The sequence below is a fragment of the Erinaceus europaeus genome, chromosome 11 (assembly GCF_950295315.1).
Source record: "Erinaceus europaeus chromosome 11, mEriEur2.1, whole genome shotgun sequence".
NCBI lineage: Eukaryota > Metazoa > Chordata > Mammalia > Eulipotyphla > Erinaceidae > Erinaceus > Erinaceus europaeus.
Window position 1 is genome coordinate 68,183,767 of NC_080172.1, and position 26,919 is coordinate 68,210,685.

Sequence of the window (26,919 nt, forward strand, 5' to 3'; positions counted from 1 at the left end):
AACCAGAAGCAGCAAGAGAGAACCAGTATTTATTGGCCTCTTATTATGTATGCACTGTGAACTGTTCTAAGCACTTAGCATGTGTTAACTCATTTAGTCCTCATAAAAGCTCAATTAGGCAGATGCTATTATCCTCAGTTTTCAGGTAGAAAAATTCAAAAGTTCAAAGAGGTTGCCACTCCTGTAGTTCCAGGATTTGTTTTTTATTATTTTTTAAATACTTTATTCCCTTTTGTTGCCCTTGTTATTTTTTTATTGTAGTTATTATTGTTGTTGTTATTGGTGTCGTTGTTGTTGGATAGGACAGAAAGAAATGGAGAGAGGAAGACGGGGGAGAGAAAGATAGACACCTGCAGACCTGCTTCACCACCTGTGAAGCGACTCCTCTGCAGGTGGGGAGCCGGGGGCTCAAACCAGGATCCTTATGCCGGTCCTTGTGCTTTGCGCCAGGTGTGTGTGCTTAACCCACATCGCTACCACCTGACTCCCGATTTCTGTTCTTAATCACCAGACTTCATTGCCCCTATGTGGATGCCCCATTTAGCTTGTTGAACACACCTTTGGAAAACAGAACAGGGAGGGTGCAGAGTGTGAGTAATGGCTTCATTTCTCCTGGGGAGAGGTCAGGGGACCCAGGGAAGCGGCATTGGGAGACACCTCATCACTGGGCACTGTGATTCCCACCAGTGCCTCAACTCAGCCCTCGCTGCTCACTGAATCCTGCCCCCCAGGAATCATGTCCATCCCTAGGATCTAGATCTCAGGGGTTGAGCTGTGCTTCTCCCTCCCCACCCTCCCCCCAGCCACATATATCCCTCAGACCCTGGTGAAAAGGGCACTTTCCTACCACCTGCTGCATCTTCCTGTGAAAGGCCAGGACACAGGCTCTGTGCTGAGTAGCCCTTGGAGGAAGTATTACGGGAGGGTTGTTCTGTTTGTTTTATTTGTAATACAGACAGACATTGAAAGGGGGATGGGTGATAAGAGACACCTACCTGCAGCACTGCTTTACCACTTGTGAAGCTTTCCCCCCTGCAGGTAGGAATGGGGGCTTGAACTCAGGTCCTTGTGTACTGTAGTATTTGTGTTCAACCAGGCACATCACTACCTGGCCCCTTTACTGGAGGTTTTTAGGAAGTACTGTTGGAAGTGTTGGTTGGTGCCACTTGTTATCTGAGTCCACTGATCTTCTGGCAGGGGGCTTCTGGAACCTTCCAGAGACCTGCCTGATCTTGTCTTGCAGAGAAACCAGGTCTCCCTCCCTCTGGAAGGACGGGGCACCACACAGACACATGAAGACAGCACCCAACCGGCACAGAACTAGTTTATTCAGTAGTATGGGGAAATGAAAAACAAAACAAAACACAAACACAAAAACCCTACTGTATTTACAGGAACAGCCAAACTGTACAATCTGATGGTTAGTATCAAGTTAGCATCCAGCATCTTTGTGTTTTTAAAGTCAAGTCTTCAGTAGTAAAAACCAGTTCCATTTTTAACCCTTTGTAGGAATTGTTGAGGGTAGAGGGCTGGGGGGGAGGGGAGGCTGGGGAGTGGGGTCCACAGCAGAAGAGCTGGAGGACAGTGAGAAAAAAGAGCATATCTTTTGCCCAGTCTCACTGCTCAGCTACCTGCTCCAGAGGAAACTTGGGGACAGTTGGGAACACATGCTTGGTGTAAATGGTGACTCAAAATGAATAGCAGCTGGCAAAACTGAGGAGGGGTGAAGTGGGGAGATGACAGTTTGGATGGAAGGGGAAGGGTCTCGGGCCCCCACGCCAGAGTGTTGAATTCACACCCTGCTTGTGATAGCCACGTCAGGCCCCTTGGAACTCATCCCAATACACAGAAAAGCAAATAAATTAAAAATATATATTAACTCTCTCTTCACAAGGAGCTGGGAAAGGTATCAGGAGGGGCAGAAAAAGAGGAACAGGACCTGGTCCTTTGAAGAAGAGAGCCAATTCCAAGAAAGGGTTAAAAATAGAACATGTCTCAGAGGCCACAGCAGGTCAAAGTGGGGTTTATCTAGTCTTGGGGAGCAGGGGTGAGTGGACACCAAAACCCAGACTTGAACCCTGTGCTTGAGATCGCTTGGGGCAACTGAGCCAGCTCTGCAGTTCTTCCTTTTCCTTCCCGTCCCACCCACACAACAGCAAAGAAGCGCAACTTAACACATGACTGGCCTTTCCTGGGCGGGTCTGGCCGGGCAATGAAGCACTTTTGGGTCAGCAACTGAGCAAATGCCTGGGCGGTGGCACAGGGCCAAGGTCCAGGGGCAGGAGAGGGCTGGGGAGGCCCGGCCACCGCCTGTGGCACAGGCTCCCCTCACAATGTGTTCATGCAGCATTTGGGGATCCGGGCAGGGGCGCTGAGTCCTTCTGCCCCCTCTCCAGACAGGGCTTGTTCAGTTCCTGGGAGGCGAGGCATGCCCTCCACCTGGATGCCCTCACCAGGCTGAGGCCCGCCGTCCGGGGCAGCCCACAGGGCTCATGCCCTGGGTGCATGTGGCTTTGTCCTTTCCTTTTGGTGATGGCAAATGAGGGGACAGGGGCCCCCAGAGCCTCTCCTCCCAGAGGCACAGCAGATGGGAACGTGAGGAGAGGCTGGGATGCGTCCTGGGAGGTCCGAGCCTCTTTGGGAAGGGCAAGGGAAGTCAGTTTCCAGTGTATAAAAAAAATTAATCCCTGAAGTCATGAAGAGTGGAGATCCTTTTTTTTTTTTCAATTTTTTTTCTCTCTCTTTTCTGTAAAACTTTGTCTTGGAGATGTTGGCCCCAGGGGTCCAAAGTGCAACGGGGGTGGGGGGGGCAGGACAGGGGAGGGAGTTGGCACTAGGTGGCCTTGTGGGAGGGGAGTTTCCCTCCTGGCAAGGCCCAGGCTCCTCAGATGGACGTTCCATCGCTGCTGCGGGCCGGCCGAGTAGGCAGGCGAGTGGGTGGTGAGAGCAGGGGCAGGATAAAGCACAAGACAGGAGTGGGCATGAGTGCAGCTGGGGAAGGTAAAGGAGCCTCGGGGTGTAGGAACCAGCAGCCCGGGGTTAATGCAGGAAGTTAAAGAAGAGAAATCTGGAGAGGCAGGAAAGGGAAAGTGACAGAAAAGGCAGGCAGAGGGTTAGTCGGAGAGAAGACAGCAAGGAGCTTTCACCAGCAGACGGAAACAGAAAGGCACCCCCAGCCTGCCCACCTTCCCTGGCACTTGGCCTGGTGCATGCTGGCTGGGCCGACCCAGATGCATGCAGCCCGTGTCCTCTGCCGGCCACCCCAGAGCAGCCTGGGGCAGCCGAGACCCACAGCCTGCAGGGGTCCTGCCCCCCCAGCACACTCACTCAGAGCCCGATGAGTCTTCATCCACTGTGCCTGCCTTGATGCTCATGGCAATGGGCATGACGCCGTTCAGCTGCTCCTGGAGGCTCTGGCGGGGTGGGGGGCGTGGTGGGGGCATGGCACGGCTGCCCTCGCTGGCTGAAGAGCCCCGGGAGGAAGCTGTGCCCTGCTCCAGGGGGAGTCGGAGGAGGCTACTCTTCTCACTGATAGTGGGTAGACACTTCTTCTTCAGGATACCTGTGGCCAGGAGAGCGGGCACTGTGAGGAGCAATGGGGGTGGGGAGATAGGCACCCCAAAGTGCCTTCCAGCCACAGGGTAGGTGTGAGATGGGGGCACAGCTCAAGACACCCTGCTTACCTTTGTGAGGTTGAGCGGAAGGGCCCGGAAGGGGGCCCAAGCACACCTCTCGGGGAAGGGCTTCTCCATTCTCCCTTGGCCGCTCTTCACCACCACTGCTCTCCTTGGCTGAGGTTCCAAAGTCTCCCGGCCAGGGCACCTTCCCAGGCCCCAGGCCCCCATCTGGTTGAGAAAAAAGTGGGTGAGGCCTCAGGAAGGTGGGCAGCCCTAGAAGAGCCCCCAGCCTGGTGTTGCTTTCAGGGACTCTCAGACCCTTTACTCTCACGCTGCCACCCCCACAACCCAGCCCAGGTGCTAGCCCACCCTTGGGGGTACTGTGCAGGGGCAGCCTCTCTGCGCCAGGCCCCAGCAGGCTGTCCCAGCCTGGCTCTCCAGGGAAGGCAGCTTCCTCTTCCTCCTCCTCACTGTCTGACGAGTGGGTAGAGGCATAGGAGCCACTCTGGTCGTCTTCCAGGGACAGGTCACTGTCAGAGTCCGTGTCAGGATCTGGAGGGTGAGGGCAGGATCAGAGCCCATCTGCCCCCACCAGCAAAAGCTGGACAACACTCCTCCACCTACAGGGGCTACGTTCTCACCGTGCTGTTGGTCTTGACCCTCCAGGAACAGGCTACTGGGATCTGCCAGGCCGGGGGGGCCTTGGCCAGGATTCAGAGTGGACTCCTCCCTGAGGAGATGAGACCATGCTAGAGAGGTTGGCTCACCCCCAGCCCCACTCTCTTCCCTTCCGGATCCCTAGCCCCTGCACCCGTCTCTTACTGCTTCTAGTGTAAACTACTGCCCATGTTTGTCACAGTGTGTGCAACTACACCCCCAGCTGTCTCTGGCCTGGGCCACCCCTTCCCGACCCTCCCATGCTGGGCTCACCTCAGCAGGAAGGGGATGTAGCTGGGCTGACTCTTGCCTGAGCGGCTGGCGCTGTGTAGGGAGCCAGCAGAGTCTCCGTAAGGCTGATACAGCCGCCCATCTGCATAGGGGCTGGGGCAGTTGTAGGACTAGGCAGGGGACAGAGAGGAAACAGTAAATGGAGGAGCAGGCTGGGGAAGAGAAGAGGCAGGGAGCTTGCCCTTCGTTGTAGCTCCCCTAGCCTGGGTCTGGGAGAAAGAGATCCTGGACAGAGCTGGCCTGTGGTGGTGCTGTCAACCATCACGCTGGCCTCAGCTCTGTAAGGGCCTGTTGGCACAAGATAAGGCCAGCCACTGCCTCCTGAGATCATCCTGGGAGTCACAAAGGATTTCTAACATGTGGGAGGGACTCACAGGTGCTAGGTATTTATCACCTGCCTATCTGCGCCAGCCACTTCCTTACCTTTCTCTTCCCAGTTCCACCTCTGTCTCACCCAGTGCCCTCCTTCCTCCCTGACCCTGGCCCCCTACCCCCCCAGCCACAGGGACCATTCCACCATCCCTCCCTCCTCCTCCTAGGACAGGATGGAAGAAAAGGATGCAGAGCACAAAGCATAGACTTTTGGGGCCTCCTGTGCCCTCCCACCTGCACCCCAACCTGTGCAGACTCCCCTACCCCCAAGACCCCAGATGTCCTCACCGAGGTCAGGGTGGACTTGGTGGTCAGAGCAGGGTCAGGGCTGGGCTTACGGCTGCAGGCAAACTTCAGTGCTTTTCGGACCTCCTTGCTCAGCACCACGTAGGAGAGGAAGATGAAGGGGCCCTGGCAGGCAAGAGGTAGCTACTGTCCACAGGCATATTCAGATACCCCACAAGCCAGGCTGCCCCTGCCATCTCTTTGGGGCGCCCCACAAGGCGTGGGCCAGGGGGGTACCTGAATACAATTGCAGGCGGCAAAGAGGTAGTGGAAGAGGAGGGTGTCGCTGTTGATGGAGAGCAGGGCCAGCAGCCAGGCAGCACTCAGCAGCAGGAGAACCGCGAAGGAGGGCTGCAGACCAGAGCTGGGGAAGTGGATGGCTGAGAGTCTGCACAGAGGCCCTCCCACCCATTGCCCAACTCATTGCCCTCCCAACCCATTGCCCTCCCACCCATTGCCCAACACCCCAGCCCACACTCACATGGGGCCTTTCTTCTCAAAACCCTGCCGCTGGGCAGCACAGGAGGCCCGAGCTGCTAGGATGTACAGGAACACACTCATCTAGCAGGGAGGAGGGGGAGGCGTGAGGGGACCATGGGGCCATAGCCTTAGCCACTGCTAAAGGGTCCCTGAGGACACTCTAGGCCAGCTCTATCAGCCACACACCCCCCTTCCTGGCACTTACTGAGACGGCAAAGGCCACAGGACCGGCAAAACTCCAGATGAGGGTGTCGTAGATGGAGAGCCAGCAGAAGTCAGGGTTCCCATAGCCCTCAGGGTCAAGGCCGACCGCTAGACCTAGGAGGATAGGGACAGCAACGGGATGGGCGCTCAAGAGTTTGGGACTCGGGCAGGTGGTCAAATCGGTTCCCTGGGTCAGACCCAGAGGATGAAGGGGGGCCATCCAGCTGGGGGGCCCATCCCCTAGGTGGGGTGGAGTTAAATGGGAGAATTTGGGACTTGGTGTGTGTGTGGGGGGGTGCCTCTGGGCGTGGGATGGGAGCAAATGTGGTGTGGAGAGCCCCCAGCTAAGCCTGGAGGCCAGAGTGGGTGGGAATACCTGTGATGAAGGCAGGCACGCCCCAGCCCAGCATATAGTAGAAGCGCATGGGGCCAGTGTTGACGTCTCGCACCTCAGTCAGCGCCCGGTACAGGTGCAGGGCCTCTAGGAGTGCCCAGGAGAAGGTGCAGAGGTACAGGAAATGCAGCAGGATGGCGATGACTGTGCAGGCAAACTGAGCAGGGCCGGCGGGTCAGAGACAGCCCATAGCCTGGGCTCTGCTCCCGCAAGCATGGGAGGAGGGTCTGGGTGTTGGGGGCTGCTTCAGGTTGTGTCTGAGCCAAAAGACACTTCCAGGGTTAGGGGACCTTCAGTGGAAACTACAGAAGCAGAAACTGGTGTGCATGGCAAAGTGAAGACATTACCAGGCACAAGGACAAGGGTTCAAATCCTCAGTCCCCACCTGCAGGTGGGAAGCTTCACAAAAGGTAAAGTAGTGTTGTGGGTGTCTCTCTCTCTATCTCCCCCTACCCTCTTGATTTCTCTGTCTCTATCCAAAATAAATAAAATATTTTATATAAGTATATGTTTATAAAAAAAAAATTAGCAGCAGAAACTGTGAGCTGAGCGCTGGGCTGGGCTCTCACTTGTTCAACTGCAAGCCACAGGAAGGGAGATTGAGAGCAGGGTTCTGGGGAGGCCTCAGAGATTTGGGAGGGAGGGCTGGGGTGGTCTCTGGGTGAAGAGGAGCCTCTTACAGGAAGGTCAGCCTGATTGATTCCGAGGAGGAAGACCAGCTGGGCCAAGCCCAGAGCAGCCGTCAGATTCCGGCGGATGCCGTGCTGGTTGGAGCGCAGGGTGCGCAGGGCAGTGAGGAAGAGGAAGGTGAGCAGCAGGGCCGCCAGTGTGACCCCTAAAGCCACATATGTCAGCGTCTTCAGTGGAAGGATCTCCCCATTCTGCAGAAGAGGCCCAGGGAAGTTGGCAACATGAGGGCCTAAGCACCTAGCCCTGAGCCCTGGCCCCCTCCCTCCTGCCTCACCCAGCAAACCCTCAGGTGGCCCCACCTCCCTCCGGGACACGTCCATGAGCACTGCAAAGCTCGTCATGTGGTTGCACTGGCAGCTGACGTGGCTCTCGTTACGGAAGACGACCTCACAGCCTCGGGCTGACCAGCCCCCCGTGCCGCTGACCCTGCATGGAGGAGGCGGGGGAAGGCTGTGTCAGGGGCAGGGAGAATAGGGTGTGGGAGTTTCGGGCCCCAGGGTGGCAGGAACAGGGCAGCAGGCTCACAGGATGGAGTGGTTCCAGAAGACGCAGATGGGCTTGGTGCGCTCCTCCGTCTCCAGCAGCCGGAACTGCACGGTAACCGGCTTTTCCAGGGCTCGGGGCAGCAGCTCCTCATCGTCATGCACGCTGATGCTCACCACGGGTGTGTTGATGACCGGGCGTTTGGGGACTCTGGCACACAGTCAGCACAGTTGGCCCCGTCCCTCAAGGCTCTCAGATGCCCATTCCCTCTCTCTGAGGCCTCCCTCCCTGTAGCTCACCTCAAGCTCCGCTTGTCAGGATCATAGTTGTGAGGGAGCAGCCCAGCCAGGGTGCGGTAGATGATGACACTGGCCACTGCCTCTCCCTGGCTCAGCTCTGGGTGCCGCCGCTGCCTCCGGGCCAGCTCCTCTTGCTCCTGGGCCTCCCCTGGGCCTGCAGGCCTGACCACAGGAGGTGTTTCTGGGGGTGCGACACAGTCTGCTCAGCGGGGCCCTGCAGGGATGCCCAGGGCCCTCACCTCAGCCCACTGGCCCCACTGACCTCTGAAGACAGACTCAGGCAGAATGACTGTTGTCTCAAGGTCTGGGGGCCGCTCCCCTCGCAGCGCCTCATAGCGAGGCAGCTTGGCCCCCGCGAAGTTCCCCTTGTCCAAGCGCACTACAGAGATGACTGGGGGTGGGGCGACACGTGGTCAGACCACCAACCACCAGAGGTGGCCCCTCCCTGCATGCAGCACCCCAACCCAGGCACGGCCTCACCGATGTTGGGCGTGATGATGGTGAAGGGGTTCAGGTAGGTGTGGCGCATGTTCTGGGCCAGGGCGCTGGCGTAGGCCTCATAATGCTGCAGCAGCCAGGCCGTGCCACCCTCTGTCTGTTGGATCAGCTCCCAGTGCCGCTTGTTGGCCGCATCCAGGAGGGCACTGCCCACCCGCAGCAGGTTCTAGGAGTGGGCATGGTCATCGTGGGATATGTCCATAGCCCCTTGCTTCCCCCTCCCCAGGCCATGACTGCCCACACACCGCACCCCTTCCAGAGGCTAGGTCCCCACTTGTGCCTGCGCCCACACAGGCATACAGGTGTTCCTCACTTAGTTCCTGAAAAATAGTGAATAAGCGAATTTCAGGCAGTGTGCTGTTCTGAGAGTAGGCTTGTCAACCACCTTTAAGTAGTCTAATGTCCCCCTTTCACAAGTGGTGAAGCAAGAGGAGCTGGCCCGGAGGCAGCGGCGGCACCCAGAGCTGAGCCAGGGAGAGGCAGTGGCCAGCGTCATCATCTACCGCACCCTGACCGGGCTGCTCCCTCACAACTATGATCCTGACAAGCGGAGCTTGAGGTGAGCTACAGGGAGGGAGGCCTCAGAGAGAGGGAATGGGCATCTGAGAGCCTTACAACATTAAAAAAATTTAATGTCTGTTCAGTAGCATACTGTATATTGTACTGTAATAAAAAAAGACACAGCAGAAATATGGGCTAGGCAGTAGTGCACCACATGCAAGGAACCAGGTTCAAGGCTGTGGTCCCTACTGGTAGGGGGAAGCTTCACAAGTGGTGAAGCAGATGTCTCTCAATTTCTCTGTGTCTCTATCATAATTAGAAAAAGAAGGCTTCCTGTTCCGGAGGTGGAGCTACGAGCAGCAGATCGCTTTCTCTCCTCTCCTCTCCTCTCCTCTCCCGGATCAACTAGGAATACCAAAGGAGACCACCCGGACCGAAACAAGACAGGACTAGAATGACCACAGGAACCCAGTAAATCACCCGTGAGTACAAACACGCATGGCTGGTGACAGAGAGGAGAGAGGGGCCTAAGGAGAGATTAAGTGACTGCTAACAGTTCAACAGTGTATCAGTGGAGACACCACCTCCAGTCTGCTCCACAACAAGGGGACAGCTGAAGGGAGGAAAGGACTCCCCAGAGACTCACCAAGTGCAACTCTGAGTCTCCATTGCTACTACCCTCAGACTCTGGAGCAGCAACAGGGAGGGACACCAGGGGACAGAGATCTAACCGGGAAACTCAGGAGAAGACTTATACCTCAGTGGCATAGCTGAGGGGCTGTGAAAGTCTCTTTGCATAACCACGGGATTATCTCTGCCACACCCTGCTTTATCTCTTGGTCAGGAGTCAGTGATTAAGCTAAGAAGCCTATTGACAGTTTAAAAGCCCTCAGGCTCCCATAGCCTACAGGGAAGAAAAAAAAAAGAGGCTTTTACACCACTGAGCTCCAACTCAGGGATTGAAAAAACTGTTAACTTCCACCACAGTAAACCCTTTAATTAAATTACTTAGACACAAGTCAATCCAGGCAATAGTGATCAATAATTTGAAAAGTACTGATAAAGGGAACTCATAACATAATATATAAAATGGTTAAAACAACAAGAAAAAATATTGGAGACTCGAACCAGGACAAGAGTCCAGCTAAAAGTCCTCCAGAGGGTGAAGCACAAAACAACGAGTTCAACATCCAAACATTAGCTAAGGAAATAATAACAGGAGTGAGTAAAGAATTTGAAAAAATTGTAATCAGAAATGCAGGAACAACAAATGAGAATACGGAAGAAAATTCTAATTATCTCATGGTTATTAGAGAGCTGAAAGCTGAAATCGCTGAGCTAAGAATGCAACTAGCTGAACAAGCTAAAACAGTATCAGAGCAGGGCAACAAAATAGATGAACTCCAGAAAGCAGTAGAGAGCAGAGAGAATAGAATCTATGAGGCTGAAGACAGAATTAGCAAGATTGAGGATGAATTAGAGACAACTAAAAAAGAAGTAAGAGATCTCAAAAAGAGATTAAGAGATGCTGAAAACAACAACAGAGTCCTATGGGATGACTTCAAAAGAAACAATATACGCATTATTGGCTTACCAGAGGAAGAAAGAGAAGGAGAGGAAGAAAGCATTCTCCAGGCCATAATAGCTGAAAATTTCTCTAGTCTTGACAATACCAAAGACATAAAGATTCAAGAAGCCCAGAGGGTCCCAAACAGAATTAACCCAGACCTAAAGACACCAAGACATGTCATACTTAGAATGGAAAGGAATAAGGATAAAGAAAGGATCCTCAAGGCTGCAAGAGAAAAACAAAGAGTCACCTACAAAGGAAAACCCATAAGATTAGCAGCAGACTTCTCCATACAAACACTACAGGCCAGAAGAGAATGGCAAGATATTTATCGAGTGCTCAATGAGAAAGGCTTTCAGCCAAGAATACTATATCCTGCTAGACTGTCATTCAGACTAGATGGAAGCATCAAAACCTTCTCAGACAAGCAACAGTTGAAGGAAGCAACCATCACCAAGCCTGCCCTGAAAGAAGTTCTGAAAGGTCTCCTATAAACAACCAGACCACCACAAATAGGACATATATCAAAACACTCTAAAACTCTACAAGAATGGCGTTAAAATATCTTCAATCTTTGATATCAATAAATGTCAATGGCCTGAATTCACCTATTAAAAGACACAGAGTAGGAAGATGGATCAGAAAACACAACCCAACAATATGTTGTCTACAGGAAACTCACCTAACTCAACAAGACAAACACAGACTTAAAGTGAAAGGATGGAAAACTATCATACAAGCCAATGGCCCACAAAAAAGGGCAGGAACAGCTATTCTCATATCTGACATGATAGACTTTAAAATAGATAAGATTAAAAAAGATAGTAATGGACACTACTTAATGCTCAGAGGATCAGTCAATCAAGAGGACTTAACAATTATTAATATCTATGCACGCAATGAGAATCCATCTAAATACATCAAACTTCTACTGAAAGAGCTACAGCAATATATTAACAGTAACACAATCATAGTAGGGGACTTCAATACCCCACTATCTCAACTTGACAGATCATCCAGGAATAAAATCAGTAAAGACATAAGGGAACTAAATGAAGAGATAGATAAACTAGAACTATTGGACATTTTCAGAGTCATTCATCCCAAGAAACTGGAATACACATTTTATTCAAATCCACATGGATCATTCTCAAGGATAGACCATATGTTAGGCCACAAAGACAGCATCAGCCAATTCAACAGCACTGAAATCATCCCAAGCATCTTCTCAGACCACAGTAGAATTCAACTAACACTTAACAATCAACAAAAGATTAGTAATAGTCCCAAAATGTGGAAGCTCAACAGTACACTTCTTAACAACTTCTGGGTCAAAGAGGAAATCAAGGAAGAAATCAAAATGTTTCGAGAGTTCAATGAAAATGAAGACACAAGCTATCAAAATATTTGGGACACAGCTAAAGCAGTCCTAAGAGGGAAATTCATAGCTATACAAGCACACATTAGGAAACAAGAAAAAGCACAAATAAACAGCCTGATTGCACATCTTAAAGACCTAGAAGAAGAACAACAAAGGAATCCTAAAGCAACCAGAAGGACAGAAATCACTAAATTTAGGGCAGAAATAAATAACATTGAGAATAGGAAAACCATACAAAAGATCAATGAAAGTAAATGTTGGTTCTTCGAAAGAGTAAACAAAATCGACAAACCTTTAGCCAGACTCACAAAACAAAAAAGGGAGAAGACCCAAATAAATCGGATAGTAAATGAAAGAGGAGATATCACAATAGACATTGCAGAAATTCAACATATCATACGAGGCTTCTATGAACAACTATATGCCACCAAGCTAGAGAACCTGGAAGAAATGAATGATTTCCTAGATACCTACCAACTTCCAAAACTAAGTAAAGAGGAAGTGGATAACATGAGCAGGCCCATCACAGCTAATGAAATTGAAACAGTTATCAAAAAATCTTCCCAAAAATAAAAGTCCTGGACCAGATGGTTTTACAAATGAATTCTACAAAACTTTCAAAGAAGAACTAATACCTCTACTTTTAAAAGTCTTCCAGAAGATTGAAGACACTGGAATACTCCCTGCAAGCTTCTATGAAGCCAACATCACCCTGATACCAAAAGCAGACAGGGACACAACCAAAAAAGAAAACTACAGACCAATATCTCTGATGAACATAGATGCGAAAATATTGAACAAAATTCTAGCCAACAGGATACAGCAGTATATCAAAAAGATTGTTCATCATGACCAAGTGGGGTTTATCCCAGGCATGAAAGGTTGGTTTAATATACGTAAGTCAATCAATGTGATCCACCACATCAACAAAAGCAAGACCAAAAACCACATGGTCATATCAATAGATGCAGAGAAAGCCTTTGACAAAATCCAACATCCGTTTATGATCAAAACACTACAAAAAATGGGAATAGATGGAAAATTCCTGAAGATAGTGGAGTCTATATATAGCAAACCTACAGCCAACATCATACTCAATGGTGAAAAACTGGAAGCATTTCCCCTCAGATCAGGTACTAGACTGGGCTGCCCACTATCACCATTACTATTCAACATAGTGTTGGAAGTTCTTGCCATAGCAATCAGGCAGGAGCAAGGAATTAAAGGGATACAGATTGGAAGAGAAGAAGTCAAACTCTCCCTATTTGCAGATGACATGATAGTATACATGGAAAAACCTAAGGAATCCAGCAAGAAGCTTTTGGAAATCATCAGGCAATACAGTAATGTGTCAGGCTATAAAATTAACATTCAAAAGTCAGTGGCATTCCTCTATGCAAACACTAAGTTAGAAGAAATTGAAATCCAGAAATCAGTTCCTTTTTCTATAGCAACAAAAACAATAAAATATCTAGGAGTAAACCTAACCAAAGAAGTGAAAGACTTGTATATTGAAAATTATGAGTCACTACTCAAAGAAATTCAAAAAGACACAAAGAAGTGGAAAGATATTCCATGTTCATGGGTTGGTAGAATTAACATCATCAAAATGAATATATTACCCAGAGCCATCTACAAATTTAATGCTATCCCCATCAAGATCCCAAGCACATTTTTTAGGAGAATAGAACAAATGCTACAAATGTTTATCTGGAACCAGAAAAGACCTAGAATTGCCAAAACAATCTTGAGAAAAAAGAACAGAACCGGAGGCATCACACTCCCAGATCTCAAACTGTATTATAGGGCCATTGTCATCAAAACTGCTTGGTACTGGAACATGAACAGACACACTGACCAGTGGAATAGAATTGAGAGCCCAGAAATGAGGCCCCATACCTATGGACATCTAATCTTTGACAAAGGGGCCCAGACTATTACATGGGGAAAGCAGAGTCTCTTCAACAAATGGTATTGGAAACAATGGGTTGAAACATGCAGAAGAATGAAACTGAATCACTGTATTTCACCAAATACAAAAGTAAATTCCAAGTGGATCAAGGACTTGGATGTTAGACCAGAAACTATCAGATACTTAGAGGAAAATACTGGCAGAACTCTTTTCCGCATAAATTTTAAAGACATTTTCAATGAAACAAATCCAATTACAAGGAAGACTAAGGCAAGTATAAACCTATGGGACTACATCAAATTAAAAAGCTTCTTCACAGCAAAAGAAACCATTACCAAAACCAAGAGACCCCTCACAGAATGGGAGAAGATCTTTACACGCCATACATCAGATAAGAGTTTAATAACCAACATATATAAAGAGCTTGCCAGACTCAACAACAAGACAACAAATAACCCTATCCAAAAATGGGGGGAGGACTTGGACAGAATATTCACCACAGAAGAGATCCAAAAGGCAGAGAAACACATGAAAAAATGCTCCAAGTCTCTGTCAGAGAAATGCAAATCAAGACAACAATGAGATATCACTTCACTCCTGTGAGAATGTCATACATCAGAAAAGGTAACAGCAGCAAATGCTGGAAAGGGTGTGGGGTCAAAGGAACCCTCCTGCACTGCTGGTGGGAATGTCAATTGGTCCAACCTCTGTGGAGAACAGTCTGGAGAACTCTCAGAAGGCTAGAAATGGACCTACCCTATGACCCTGCAATTCCTCTCCTGGGGATATATCCTAAGGAACCCAACACATCCATCCAAAAAGATCTGTGTACACATATGTTCTTGGCAGCACAATTTGTAATAGCCAAAACCTGGAAGCAACCCAGGTGTCCAACAACAGATGAGTGGCTGAGCAAGTTGTGGCATATATACACAATGGAATACTACTCAGCTGTAAAAAATGGTGACTTCACCGTTTTCAGCCGATCCTGGATGGGCCTTGAAAAAATCATGTTGAGTGAAATAAGTCAGAAACAGAAGGATGAATATGGGATGATCTCACTCTCAGGCCGAAATTGAAAAACAAGATTAGAAAAGAAAACACAAGTCGAACCTGAAATGGAATTGGAGTATTACACCAAAGTAAAAGACTCTGGGGTGGGTGGGTGGGTGGGGAGAATACAGGTCCATGAAAGATGATGAATGACATAGTGGGGGTTGTATTGTTAAATGGAAATCTGGGGAATGTTATGCATGTACAAACTATTGTATTTACTGTTGAATGTAAAACATTAATTCCCCAATAAAGAAAGAAATTATTTAAAAAAATAATAATAAAAAGATAATAAATTTAAAAAAAACTTATTGGGCTGGGGAATTAGCATAATGGAAAGAAAAAGAAGTGCTCTGGTATCTCTCTTTTTCTTCTCTCCCTCTTCCTTCTTCTTATCTCTCTCTCTCCTTCTCTCTTCTCTCTCACCTTCACTCTGAAACTCCTTGAGCACTGTAACATGTGCACTCAACCAGGTACACTACCACCTGGCCCCCCTCTCAATGATCTCTTCTGGATGTCCCTAATTATCCACTAGTTTTTATAAAGAGCCATATTTAGTTACAAGGTAGTGATTGAACATTTTTTAAATATTTATTTATTTACTTATTCCTTTTTGTTGTCCTTGTTTCTTCTTATTGTTGTAGCTACTATTATTGTCATCGTTGTTAAATAGGACGGAGAGAAATGGAGAGAGGAGGGGAAGGCAGAGAGGAGGAGAGAAAGACAGACACCTGCAGACCTGCTTCACCGCCTGCGAAGCAACCCCCCTGCAGGTGGGGAGCCGGGGGTTTGAGTCCCACAGGACAGTTTCTTCCTTGTAAAACAGCAAGTGCTGCTAGGAAAGCTTTGCCACAGGTAAAAATAATTGTTTGAACGAGGCCTGCCTACGGAACGAGTGGGTTGTTGCAGAAGCTATGGTGCGTTTTTCTGTGTTTTCCTGGCAGAGGTGTGTCGTGACAGCCCAGCATGTAAACCTCAGCAGTAGCAGGACTGGTGTGAGACTCGGCCGCCGCAGGCAGGGCTTGGAGTCCAGGAAATCTAGGAGCTTTGTTCCTAGCAACACAAGTGTGCATTTTCAAGTGGGTGATTCTGTGTGGCCCAGGAATGATGATAGAAATGACCACATGTAAAAAAAAAAAAAAAAGAAAAAGAAAAGGGTGGGTGTCAGGTGGTAGTGCAGCGGGTTAAGGCACGCAGTGCCTTAACCTGGCGTAAGGATCCTGGTTCGAGCCCCCGGCTCCCCACCTGCAGGGGAGTCACTTCACAGGCGGTGAAGCAGGTCTGCAGGTGTCTATCTTTTTCTCCCCCTCTCTGTCTTCCCCTCCTCTCTCCATTTCTCTCTGTCCTATCTAACAACGATGACATCAATAATAACTACAACAATAAAAAAAGGGCAACAAAAGGGAAAATAAATAAATAAATATTTAAAAAAAGAAAGAAAGCAAAAGAGAAGGGCATGAGGAATGGCCTCTCGGAACTGTGGAGTCCTTTGCAGGCACTAAGTCCCAAAGATAACACTGATGGCAAAAAGAAGAAAAGGAAAAATAACTTATAAGAAAGAGGAAATAAATTATACTATGGGTATACAATAAAGTAGAAATATATAGATGAAAAAGATGCAGACATTGGTAGCTAGCATAATGGTTATGCAAATAGACTATCATGCCTGAGACTCCGAATTCCAAGGTTCAATCCCTGCACCACCATAAGCCAGAGCTGATCAGTGCTCTGGTAAAAAAATAAAGTCGGGCCGTAGTGCAGCAGGTTAAGCGCACGTGGCGCAAAGCACAAGGACCGGCATAAGGATCCTGGTTCCAGCTCCCGGCTCCCCACCTGCAGGGGAGTCACTTCACAGGCGGTGAAGCAGGTCTGCAGGTGTCTGTCTTTCTCTCCCCCTCTCTGTCTTCCCCTCCTCTCTCCATTTCTCTCTGTCCTATCCAACAACAACGGCATCAATAACAACAGCAACAATAAAAACAACAAGGGCAACAAAAGGGAAAATAAATATAATAAAATTTAAAAGTTTAAAAAAAAGTCTTAAAAAAAAAAAAGCTGAGTCTAGGAGGCAAGGTGGTGACACACTCCATATAGTGCACAGGTGACCATGCACGAGGACTCAGGTTTGAGGCCTTGGTTCCCACATGAAGGGAGGAAGTTTCACAAATTTCACACTTCCTCTCTCCCTTCCCCTCTCTATTTCTCTCTCTCTACCATAAAAAATAATGAAAAAGAAAAGGAAAAAGACTGTCAGGTAGAGTCCTGTATAGGCATTGTGTTGGCTAAAAAGAAAAAAAAGAAAGCAAAAAAATTGTACAAACAGAAAATGCTAGTCTAGTGTCACCAACCAACTGTGGGAACGAGACTGAGATTGAGAGGTGTTGGGAGATGAGGTGCTTGAAACTGAACTGCTGTTTCCCATGAACACAGTTCTTGTCCACTGCCACAAGATCCCCTGCTCAGAGGCGGTAGGGGGAGCTGGGCTCAGCATGTGAGGAAACAAGCAGGTCGGAAAGTGAGGACCAGCTGTAGTAGACACCGGCTCCTCCCCACCCTGGCACAGGGGCTGCAAAGCCTAGAGACCAGGGCCGACTACAGACCTTCTCTGCAGACACTGTTATGGGAAAGGTGCTCTGCATCACTGTGGGGACTCCCTGGAGCCTCCAGCCAGGTGGGAGTGCCACAAGGAAGGGTGGGCTGTGTGCCCAACCTGCCCACTCACTGACCCCCCCCCACCCCAGCCAGCCATCCAGCCACCTCCCCAGCCCACCTCAGTGAAATGCACATCTTGCGTGGCAGACAGCCCGAAGCCACGCTGGGCGCTCTCGTGAGCCAGCAGTCGGGTGGCCAGCTGGTAAGCCACCTTGACGTCGCTGCCAAAGTAACCGGCCGTGTGCTGTGTGGCATTGCGCAGGAGCAGGGCCAGCCGCTGGGAGCGCCCTGAGTCCAGGCCGGACTCATTGCGCTGTAGCCTCTCAACCTGGGGCAGAGACAGATAATGGGAAGAAAGCGAAACAGGAAGCAGTGAGGTTGGAACTTGGGAGTAAAGGGGCCCCAGGAAAGGGGACAATGGCCTCCTCAGCGAGACCACAGAGCTCCTTCTCCAGGGGCCAGGCAATGTTATAACGTTAAAGACCGCAAGTACACGTGTTATAATGTGTAAAGACCTGGGTTCAAGCCCATTTCTCCATCTGCAGGGGAAAGCTTCATGAGCAGTGAAGCAGTGTTACAAGTGCTTTTCTGTTTGTCTTTTTATTTTTTACTAGAACACCGTTCAGCTTTAGGTTATGGTAGTGCTGGGGGTTGAACCTGGGCCCTCAAACCCTCAGGCATGACAGTCTTTTGCATAACTACTATGTTATCTTCCCAGTCCTCTCTGTCTCCTTCTCTACCCCTCTTCCCTCTCAATTTCTCTTTGTCCTGTCAGATAAAGTAAAAAAAAAAAAAAAAAAAAAATCATTAAATAAAACTTAAAAAAAAAAAACTTGAATTTTAGAAAAAGCTTTCTCCAAGGTGTGGGGTGGGGAGAGAGGGATGAGATCAAGGAATTCACTTACAAAGCCCTTCAGCTCCGAGAAGGTGATGGACGTGCAGTTAAAGAGGTTTGGGGGGAGCCACCCCCTGTGCTCATCACAGTGACGCACAGCAGTCCCTGTAGGAGGAAACCCAGAGGGTGGCCTTGGGGAAAGACAAAGGGACCCCAGACCAGATGAGCAGTCTGGTAGGGGCCAGTCTTCTGTGAGCCACAGACAGAGGCAGGTAGGCAAGGTCCTGCCCTCCTGCAGCTTGGGCAAAAACAGGAGGACAGGTGGGCAGGACACCAGAGCTCCAGTCCCTGCAAGACTAGCTCTCATGGGACCCACAAAAGCAAGAGACACTGCCCCTTCAAGCTCCTGGACACTATTGCCACCCTCAGCCACCCTGTACCCTCTGTCACTCTGTCTGTTACTGGTCTGGGGCTGGGCACCTAGATTAGCTCCCCAGAGTTACTTTCTGGTAGAGAACTCCAGTTCCAGATATTGTGTGGAGGTTAGGAAGTCACTGTGATTTCTGTTCAACTCTCGAGCATTCACCTTCATGCTGGGCACCTTGCAAACTGTGGGTACCCTTCATCAGGGGGGTCTTCGGAGGGAGGGAACAGTGCTCCAAGGAAGGATGGGGTGAGATTCTCCCACCCTCAACCCACAAAGGAGAGAGCCAAGACCTCAGCACTGCATTCTAAACCTGCAGCACCTACCAAAGGAGCCCCTGGGGCAGGGGGCAGCAGCAGGCAGCCCGAAGCGGGTCCGTGGCCACCAGATCCCAGCCTCAATTGCCCGTGGGCAGCTGTCATAGTTCACTGCAGGAAAACACGAGGGTCACTAGAGAGTAGCTGATCCCCAGCACCTCTTCCCAGGCCCCCCTGCCCTCTCCCAGCAGCCTCAGGCCTGCAGCAAGCACTGGTCTCCTGGGGCACAGGGCCCTCCTGGCAGCTGACCACCCAGGAAGCCCCACCTTCACAGCCGTTGGTTGTGACTTCAGCAAAAGGGTTGTCACAGCGGTCACACTGGCGCCCAATGACGCCAGGCTTGCAGGGACACTGGCCATCTTCAGGGTCACAGACACGGGACAAAGAGCCAGTGGGGTAGCAGTCACACAGGAGGCAGGTGGGGCTTCCAGGAGGCTGGTAGTGGTTCTCCTGAAAAGGGAGGGTGTGGGCCTCTGGCTTAGGCCTGCTTTCCAGGCTGTGTGTGTATTCCTAGCTAGGGCCCCTTGGAAAGAGTCTCCCTGGCCTCAGAACCCCCATGAGTGATATTTAAAATATTTTAAGTGGGTCTGCAAATAGCTAATTTGGATAATGCCATAGTGTGTTGCTTTGCCATATGCACAACCCAGGTTCGAGCACAGTCCCCAAAGTGTTGGAGAAAGCTTTGGTGCTATGTGCCTTCACCCACTCCCCACTCTCAGCTCTTTCTTTTCTTTTCTTTTCTTTCTTTCTTTCTTTCTTTCTTAAATATATTTATTTATTTGTTAATGAGAGAGAGGGAGAGAGAGAACCAGAGTATCACTCTGCACACAGGATGCTGGAATTGAACTCAGAAACTTATACTTAAGAGTCCATTGCTAGCACAGCAGGTTACGCGCAGGTGGTGCAAGGTGCAAGAACTGGCATAAGGATCCCGGTGGCAAACGCTAGAAGAAGAAGGATCCCAGTTCAAACCCCCAGCTCCCCACCTGCAGGGAAGTCCCTTCACAGGTGGTGAAGCAGATCTGCAGGTGTCTATCTTTCTCTCCTCCTCTCTGTCTTCACCTCCTCTCTCCATTTCTCTCTGTCCTATCCAACAACGATGACAATAATAATAACTACAACAATAAAACAACAAGGGCAACAAAAGGGAATAAAGAAAGAAAATTTTTTTTTTAATTTCAAAAAAAAAAAAAAAAAGAATCCATTGCACCACCTCTTAGACCTTTTCTTTCTTTCCTTCCTTTCTCTCTTTTGTTCCTTCTAAAACTTTATCTTGGGGCCAGGTGGTGGTACACCTGTTTGAATGCACACATTACAGTTAGTAAGGACCAGAGTTCAAGCCCCTATTCCCCACCTGCAGGGGGTAAGCTTCAGGTGGTGAAAAGGCTGCAAGTGTATCCCTCTCTATCCAAAATAAATAAATAAATAAATTTAAATAAAGATTCATCTTACTCATTACAATGAGAGAGAAAAATCACATGAGGGAGAAAGACAGGAATACTGGCACATACCAAACATGAACGTCTCATGCTCTATTGGTTGAGGCACTTTCCAGATGCCCTGTCTCTCTCTTTCTATCTTAAAGAAGTTGTCCCAGAGTAGTGAAGCCTTAGTGACAACAACCAAAATAATAACAATAATAATAATGAATGGATAAACTGGTAGAGACCTGGAGTCTAAGCCATGCCTGAGACGTTAGCTGGTCAGGACAAGAAACAAATACCCAGTGCAGTGAGCTGGGGCTCGTGGTTGAGTGTGGGTCCTGGGAGCCCCACAACCCGGACACATGAAGCCAAGCTGCCACTGGCCCACCCCATTGGAGCAAATGACACGTGGCTCTGCAGGAAGATTCTTTCCACTGACACCCCCCTCCCCGCCCTTGGACCTATGAGGCATGGGGCAGGGGCAGCAATGGAGGGGTAGGTTGGGGCTGTCACCTTGCAGTGGCACTCGCCGCTTGTCTTGTTGCAGTCTGGGTCAAAGCCTTTGCTGACATCACAGTTACAGGGACCACAAGTGGGGTGTCCCCACCAGCCTCGGGGACAAGGCTGATCAATCCTGGAGAGAGAGAGGCCCAATATGGCCTGAGCTCTCTGTGCCACTCCCCACCCCCTACCCCCACTGGCATAGTGGCATGTGCTTCTTCTGATCCCAACCAGAGATGGACAGGCATCACCGCACCTGCTGCTGTCGGCTCTGGTCCACGCACCTGGTCTCACAGTATGGTCCAAGGTAATTCTGGGGGCACTCGCAGGTGTAGCCGTGAGGGGCACTGGGCTTTCGGGTGCATGTGGACTGGTGCTCACAGGGGTTCAGGTCACACACGTTAGTACAATTGTCACCATAGTAACCTGGGGCCAGAAGGACAAGACAGGATCATTCTGGGAGTCAAGCGGTAGCACAGCGGGCTAAGCGCATGAGGCGCAAGGCACAAGGACCGGCGTAAGGATCCCAGTTCAAGCCCCCAGCTCCCCACCTGTGGGGGATTCGCTTCACAGGCGGTGAAGCAGGTCTGCAGGTGTCTATCTTTCTCTCCCCCTCTGTCTTCCCCTCCTCTCTCCATTTCTCTCTGTCCTATCCTACAATGACATCAATAACAACAACAATAATAATTACAACCAAAAGGGAAAATTAATATTAAAAAAAAAAGATAGGACCATTCCCCACCCTTCTCGCACAGGCATTTTCTACCAATCTTCCCTCTTCCACCTCCTTCTGCTCTGAGTGCCCAATGACTTTCTAGTACCGGGGGCTGAAGTTCACAGAGGTGATGTCACTAGACCCAGGTCACATAGCATGAGAACCCCAGCGCCCACAGACCTGCCCCTTCCCCTGGGTGCTTGTCATACCTGGATCACAGCTGCAGGAGAAGCTGTCCCAGTCATCACTACAGTAGCTATTGGCAGGACAGGGGCTCGAGTCGCAGGGATCTGGCAGGCTACAGCCGGGCTCTACATTGATGCTTTCCCCACGGCTGGCATCCAGACTGCTGGCGCCCTCAGGCGTCTCACTGACCCGCACACCCTTGGGGGGGGGCACAAGGGAGGTGTTGCTCTCTGGTGGTGGTGTGGGGGGTGCCTCCAGAGGGCAGCTGGGAAGTCAGGGGAGGATACTCACCTGCAAGCAGCCCCGGAAGCCTCGGACCACCCCGCCAGCAGGCCCGGGCGCACCCCCCACAGTAATGTTGCTCAGGTGCAGCCCGTGCAGCCGGGGGCCCAGGTTGCCTTCTGCCCTCTGCTGCCCGTAGTCAAAGGACAGGATGGCATGGCCGGGGCCCCCACTCGCTCCCAGTGCCAGTTGTGCATGGTGCCAGTCACCATCATTGGCCCGGCCTGGCTCCAGTCGCAGAGAAGAGGCCTGGAGCCCTGTGCCCTCCACGCTCAGCACCACGTGTCCTGCCCGCAGCTGGCAACAGGAGGAGAGAAGAGGAGTGAGGAGGCCACCTTCACTGGTCTCTCCAGTGACCAGAGGGAGCAGTGCTGTTATTCCCTTCATGCCCACTAGATGACAGTGGTGACCCACCAGCTGGATCTAGCAGGCTCTACTTTTCACAGAAAATCCTTTCTCCCACAGACCCCCAGGAGGCTAGGGCAGCCAGCCTGCCCCCCACCACTCCTGTCATCACCTGCAGGGTTATGGTGCTGCGCCCCCTGGTGACAGCCTGCAGCAGGATGCCGTCGGTCTGGCGTGTACGGAACATGAGGCTGAGGTGCCAGGGCTGGGAGATGGGCAGTGAGAGGCCATGCCAGGCCACCAAACTACTGCCCAGGAAGCGCTGCGGGTTGGCCATTTCTGGGGAGGCAGAGAAAGGTCAACATTGAGGGGAAGAACAGTCAAGTGCCTGGGGGATGGGGTGGGGAGGTGTGAGAGGAGGTACCCAGAGTTGGTGGTTTGGGAGAGGCAGGGCACTCTACTAGCGCCCACCCGTCCAGCCCCGCCCCCCAGAGTCTTTACCTGCCCTGGACCCACCCCACCCTGTGCCCAGGCCTGCCTCTGACTGGGCCCTTTGTCTCCCATGCTGCCCTCAGGGCTCTGCCCAGACACGCTTTCCACCCACCACAGCCCAGCTCAGCTGGGCCCTGCCCAGTGCCTCCCCCGGCCCTGCCAGTGTTCCCAGTTGCTGACAGCTCCCAGTCTGGCTGGACGGCAGCCTCTCTTACCCTGAGCACAGCTCTTGCCTCCAAAGCCCAGGGGGCACTCGCAGCTGAAAGCATCCCACTGGTTGACACAGGTCCCTCCATTGTGGCAAGTGTTGCTGTCACACACATTCTTCTTGGCCGGGCAGCCTGGGAAGGGAGCAAGTGACTCAGGGGGACTTCAAACAGAAGGCCCCTGCAGAGGCTGGTGGAGTGTGTGTGTGTGTGTGTGTGGGGGGTGCTTTAAAACCTCCACATGTGGCAGTCGGGAGGTAGTGCAGTGGGTTAAGTGCAGGTGGCACAAAGCGCAAGGACCGGCATAAGGATCCTGGTTCGAGCCCCTGGCTCCCCACCTGCAAGAGGGTGGCTTCATAAGCAGTGAAGCAGGTCTCTCCCCCTCTCTGTCTTCCCCTCCTCTTTCCATTTCTCTCTGTCCTATCAAACAATGACAACATCAATAACAACAACTACAACAAAACAACGGCAACAAAAGGGAATAAATAAGTAAATATTTTTATTAAAAATAGACCTCCACGTGTAGTTAGCTGTACCCTTCTCAGGCACAGCGCCTCCTATCTGTGTTAAGCCCGGAGCCTGGACTGCCCCTGGTGCTCCTACCCGGCACGGTGCCATTGTTGGCGATGAAGTCGGCCATGTCCACGTGCCGGCTGTCCACCTGCAGGTTTCTCATGCAGCCCACGAAGTGCCGAGTGCGGACCGGGAAGCTCTCAGGCAGGTCGGGCACCCCGCCCAGCAGCAAGGGCCCCGTGAGGTCCAGAGACCTGGAGGTCAGTGGGGTAGTGGCATGAGGAAGCTGCATCCTGCTCTAGCGCCTGCCCCACCACTCCCGTGTGTCCACCCTCTCCCACCTACCCACTGAAGGGGAGCAAGGAGGAAGCACCTCCCATCTTCTCTGCCCCACCCAGCCCCTTGCCCACCCACAGCCTTCCCCCTGCTCACTTCTTGCTGCCCCCCTGGGTTCCCTGGGCAGCACAGGAGTAGTTGCCCAGCACAGCTCCAAAGCGCAGGGCCACCCCTGTGTCACAGCCATCCACGCTCACCACGGCCACCTTCTGCTCAGAGGGGCCCTGTGGGAGCCCAGTCTGACCCAGCAGCGGCTGTGGAAGAGAAGGTGGGAAGGAGCAGTGGACAGGAGGAGCCCACTGGGTAGGGACACCAGCCAGGTACAAAGATCACACACACACACAATCAGTGTACACCTACACATATGCACGCGCCTGGCATGGTGACTACTCAAGAGAGGGGGATGCCCCAGGAGGCGGCATGTGACACCCAAGTGAGCACCCCAGCAGGGACAGAACACCTCACTCCCCACGCCCTCCCCCACACACCTGGTTGTAGTACTTCAGCCGCACCGTGTGCCACTGGCCATCACTGACACCGCCTGGCACAAATGGGGACACTGTGGTGGTTGACTCCCCTGGGGAAAGGACCCAGAAGAAGTGAGGAGGCGGTACTGCCAGTGGGGGCTGGGCTTGGCTGTGGCTGAGAGCCCATGACTTAGACTCTAAGCTGGGGGATGGGTGAGGCCCACATGCCCCAGAATTACCTGCAGAGAAGGTGAGCTGCACCTGCTCCTGGATGACCTCGAGGGCCACAAAGTCATGCTTCTCGTTGAAGCGCCCGTTATACAGCAGTAGACCATCACGCTCCTTGGTAGCAAACCTGAAATGAGAGTTGGGGGTGTGGGCAGGGAGTGGGGGTGCCTGCCTGGATGCCAGCACCCCAGGCCACCTAAGGCGTGCCTGGTCCTACTCAGGTCCCTACAGAGAACTATCAGCTTGGCCAAGGCTGTGGGACATGGGGCTGGAGTGTGGCAGTTGGCCACAAGCCAGAAGCAAGGCCTTAGAGGCTTGGGGGCTGGGGGGTGGGATGGGAGGAGGAGGCCAAGAGAGGCCCATGGGAGAGAGGAGGCGCAGACCCCGCTCTGCTGAAAGCCTGCTCTGATGGCTCTACTTGTATGTAGAACAAGGGCCACCCCATCTTCCCAGCACGCTGCCCCTCCCCACCACCCCTGGGGCCCCACCACTCACGAGAGGGCCAAGGTGAAATGGAAGCGCTGGCGCAGACCTCGGAAGGTGATGAAGGAGCGGGCTGGGAAGCTTCGCGTGGTCACTCGGCAGTAGGGCTTCTCCAAGTCTCCTGACGGGCAGTCACACTTGAAGCCACCCACCAGCAGGTTGACGCAGGTGCCACCGTTCTTGCAGACACCTGGGGTGCAACGGCCTGAGCGAGCGCTCACCTCACAGTGCTCACCTGGCAGAGAAGAAAGGCAGGTGAATCCGTGCCAAGAGCCCAGGGGCAGGTGTGGGGGGTTGGTGGGGAGGGATGGGACTCCTCCTTGCCCAGTGATGCCTGTCTCCTACCACCCTCCTACTTCTCCCTGACTTTCGTGGGTCCCCACCTTCCCATCAGGCCTCTGTGTGGAAGGGCAGGAGGGGCTATGCTGGACCTGCCACAACCCCACACAGTTGCCCGAAGCTCCTGGCCTCTTTCACATCCTTTTGGGCCTCAAGAACACATCCTGGGGGATGGACAGTAGCACAGCTAGTTAAGTGCATATGGCTCTAAGAGCAAGGACCGGTACAAAGACTTCAGTTCAAGCCCCCGGCTCCCCACCTGCATAGGGATCGCATCACAAGTGGTGAAGCAGGTGTCTATCTTTCTCTCCCCATCTTCCCCTCCTCTCTGTCCTATCCAACAACAATAACAATAATAATAATAACAACAAGAGCAACAAAAATGTAAAAAAAAAAAAAAAGCCTCCATGAGCAGTGAATTGATGATGCAGGCCCAGCAATAACCCTGGAAGCAAAAAAAAAAAAAAAGAACTGCACATAGGGTCCTAGTTCTAGTCATCTTGGGTGCCAAAGCTAGCCAGCAAGCCAACAAGCTTTGGGGTATTCCAGTCCCTGCAAGGGTGAACATGTGTGGAAGGAGTGGTCTGCAGGGGAAGGGGTGGTGCCATATGCCCCCTTCCTTCCCATGGATGCATTTGTCCCTGTTCAGCACAGAGATCATTCTCCCTCCCTGGGGAGAAGAACTGGTTTCCGCTTGGATTTGCTGGAGTCACTGAGGAGTGGGGGGGGGGGGGGGAGCTGGACTCCCAATGGAGCATGGAACTCCCACCCAGAGCCCCAAGGTCCAGACTGAAGACCTTGGTGCCTGTGGGTGATGCCAAGTAGGGGGACAGAGCCCAGGGAGTGCATCATGCTTCATTCACTGGCAGAGCTGAAAATTCCAATGACACCAGAATGGGGGAAATCCACCCTTCCTCTCCCTCCCCATCCCCAGATTCTAGAGATAGGTTCTCAGCTCCTGTGCCTAGTGACTGGCTCTTGTTTCCATGGAAACTGTTATTCGCCTACTCTAAGCAGCCCCCCTTCCCCATCCTTCTGGACAAAGACTCCCCTCCCCTCCTCCCAACCCTCCCTTCTCTGCCACCCTGCCCACAGCAGCAGCTGAGAAAAGTCAAGTCTGGCAAGTTCAGGGTAGGAAGATGCAGCAGGGGAGGCTGGGGAGCCTGCCTGCATTGCCTCAGAGCCCAGGGGAAGGCTCTGTGGTCAGAGGAAGTCCTGGGGCATCTGGGGCGGGAGGGCCTGGGAGGAGAGAAGGATTTGTCCTGGGGAGAAACAGGATCCTGCAGGCAGGGCCAGGAGCACAAAGCAGAGGCAGAGAGCACAGACTGAGACAGGATGTGTAAAGACCCTAGTCGTGGACAGGCCATACGGTCAGGACTCTCTTTAATTAGCACCTGGACAGGGAGGGGCTCTTCTGCTCAGGGTGGCACAGATGCAATGATCTGAAACAGCCCCTTCCCTGCACTGGGTCCCTTCCCTCTGCTCTGGTG

The 26,919-nt window shown here is 51.6% G+C and overlaps 1 protein-coding gene across 5 annotated transcripts in view; it reads right to left on the reverse strand.

Moving 5' to 3' along the window:
- Positions 1-1,306: 1,306 nt before the first annotated feature.
- The window catches only part of CELSR2 (cadherin EGF LAG seven-pass G-type receptor 2), a 35,755-nt gene continuing 10,142 nt past the window's right edge, over positions 1,307-26,919 (reverse strand). Inside the window, exons 3-34 of one of the 5 annotated variants that reach the window (XM_007529325.3) lie at positions 25,103-25,325; positions 24,619-24,734; positions 24,401-24,489; positions 24,009-24,166; positions 23,667-23,830; positions 23,073-23,198; positions 22,538-22,704; positions 22,030-22,317; positions 21,762-21,936; positions 21,122-21,263; positions 20,850-20,970; positions 19,179-19,362; positions 18,922-19,023; positions 18,242-18,336; positions 17,455-17,664; positions 8,253-8,436; positions 8,035-8,163; positions 7,773-7,953; positions 7,516-7,683; positions 7,290-7,416; positions 6,981-7,181; positions 6,283-6,457; positions 5,908-6,020; positions 5,704-5,783; positions 5,460-5,586; positions 5,226-5,348; positions 4,548-4,675; positions 4,259-4,347; positions 3,987-4,169; positions 3,684-3,845; positions 3,328-3,562; positions 1,307-3,067 (exon numbers count right to left, since the gene is read on the reverse strand). In XM_007529325.3, coding sequence (XP_007529387.1) covers positions 3,040-3,067; positions 3,328-3,562; positions 3,684-3,845; positions 3,987-4,169; positions 4,259-4,347; positions 4,548-4,675; positions 5,226-5,348; positions 5,460-5,586; positions 5,704-5,783; positions 5,908-6,020; positions 6,283-6,457; positions 6,981-7,181; positions 7,290-7,416; positions 7,516-7,683; positions 7,773-7,953; positions 8,035-8,163; positions 8,253-8,436; positions 17,455-17,664; positions 18,242-18,336; positions 18,922-19,023; positions 19,179-19,362; positions 20,850-20,970; positions 21,122-21,263; positions 21,762-21,936; positions 22,030-22,317; positions 22,538-22,704; positions 23,073-23,198; positions 23,667-23,830; positions 24,009-24,166; positions 24,401-24,489; positions 24,619-24,734; positions 25,103-25,325 — 4,793 coding nt within the window. In that variant the 3' untranslated portion in view covers positions 1,307-3,039. Of the gene's footprint in view, positions 3,249-3,288; positions 3,563-3,683; positions 3,846-3,986; positions 4,170-4,258; positions 4,348-4,547; positions 4,676-5,225; positions 5,349-5,459; positions 5,587-5,703; positions 5,784-5,907; positions 6,021-6,282; positions 6,458-6,980; positions 7,182-7,289; positions 7,417-7,515; positions 7,684-7,772; positions 7,954-8,034; positions 8,164-8,252; positions 8,437-17,454; positions 17,665-18,241; positions 18,337-18,921; positions 19,024-19,178; positions 19,363-20,849; positions 20,971-21,121; positions 21,264-21,761; positions 21,937-22,029; positions 22,318-22,537; positions 22,705-23,072; positions 23,199-23,666; positions 23,831-24,008; positions 24,167-24,400; positions 24,490-24,618; positions 24,735-25,102; positions 25,326-26,919 lie in introns of all 5 variants that reach the window. The other 4 variants (XM_060201953.1, XM_060201955.1, XM_060201954.1 and 1 more) reach the window with 4 other exon arrangements.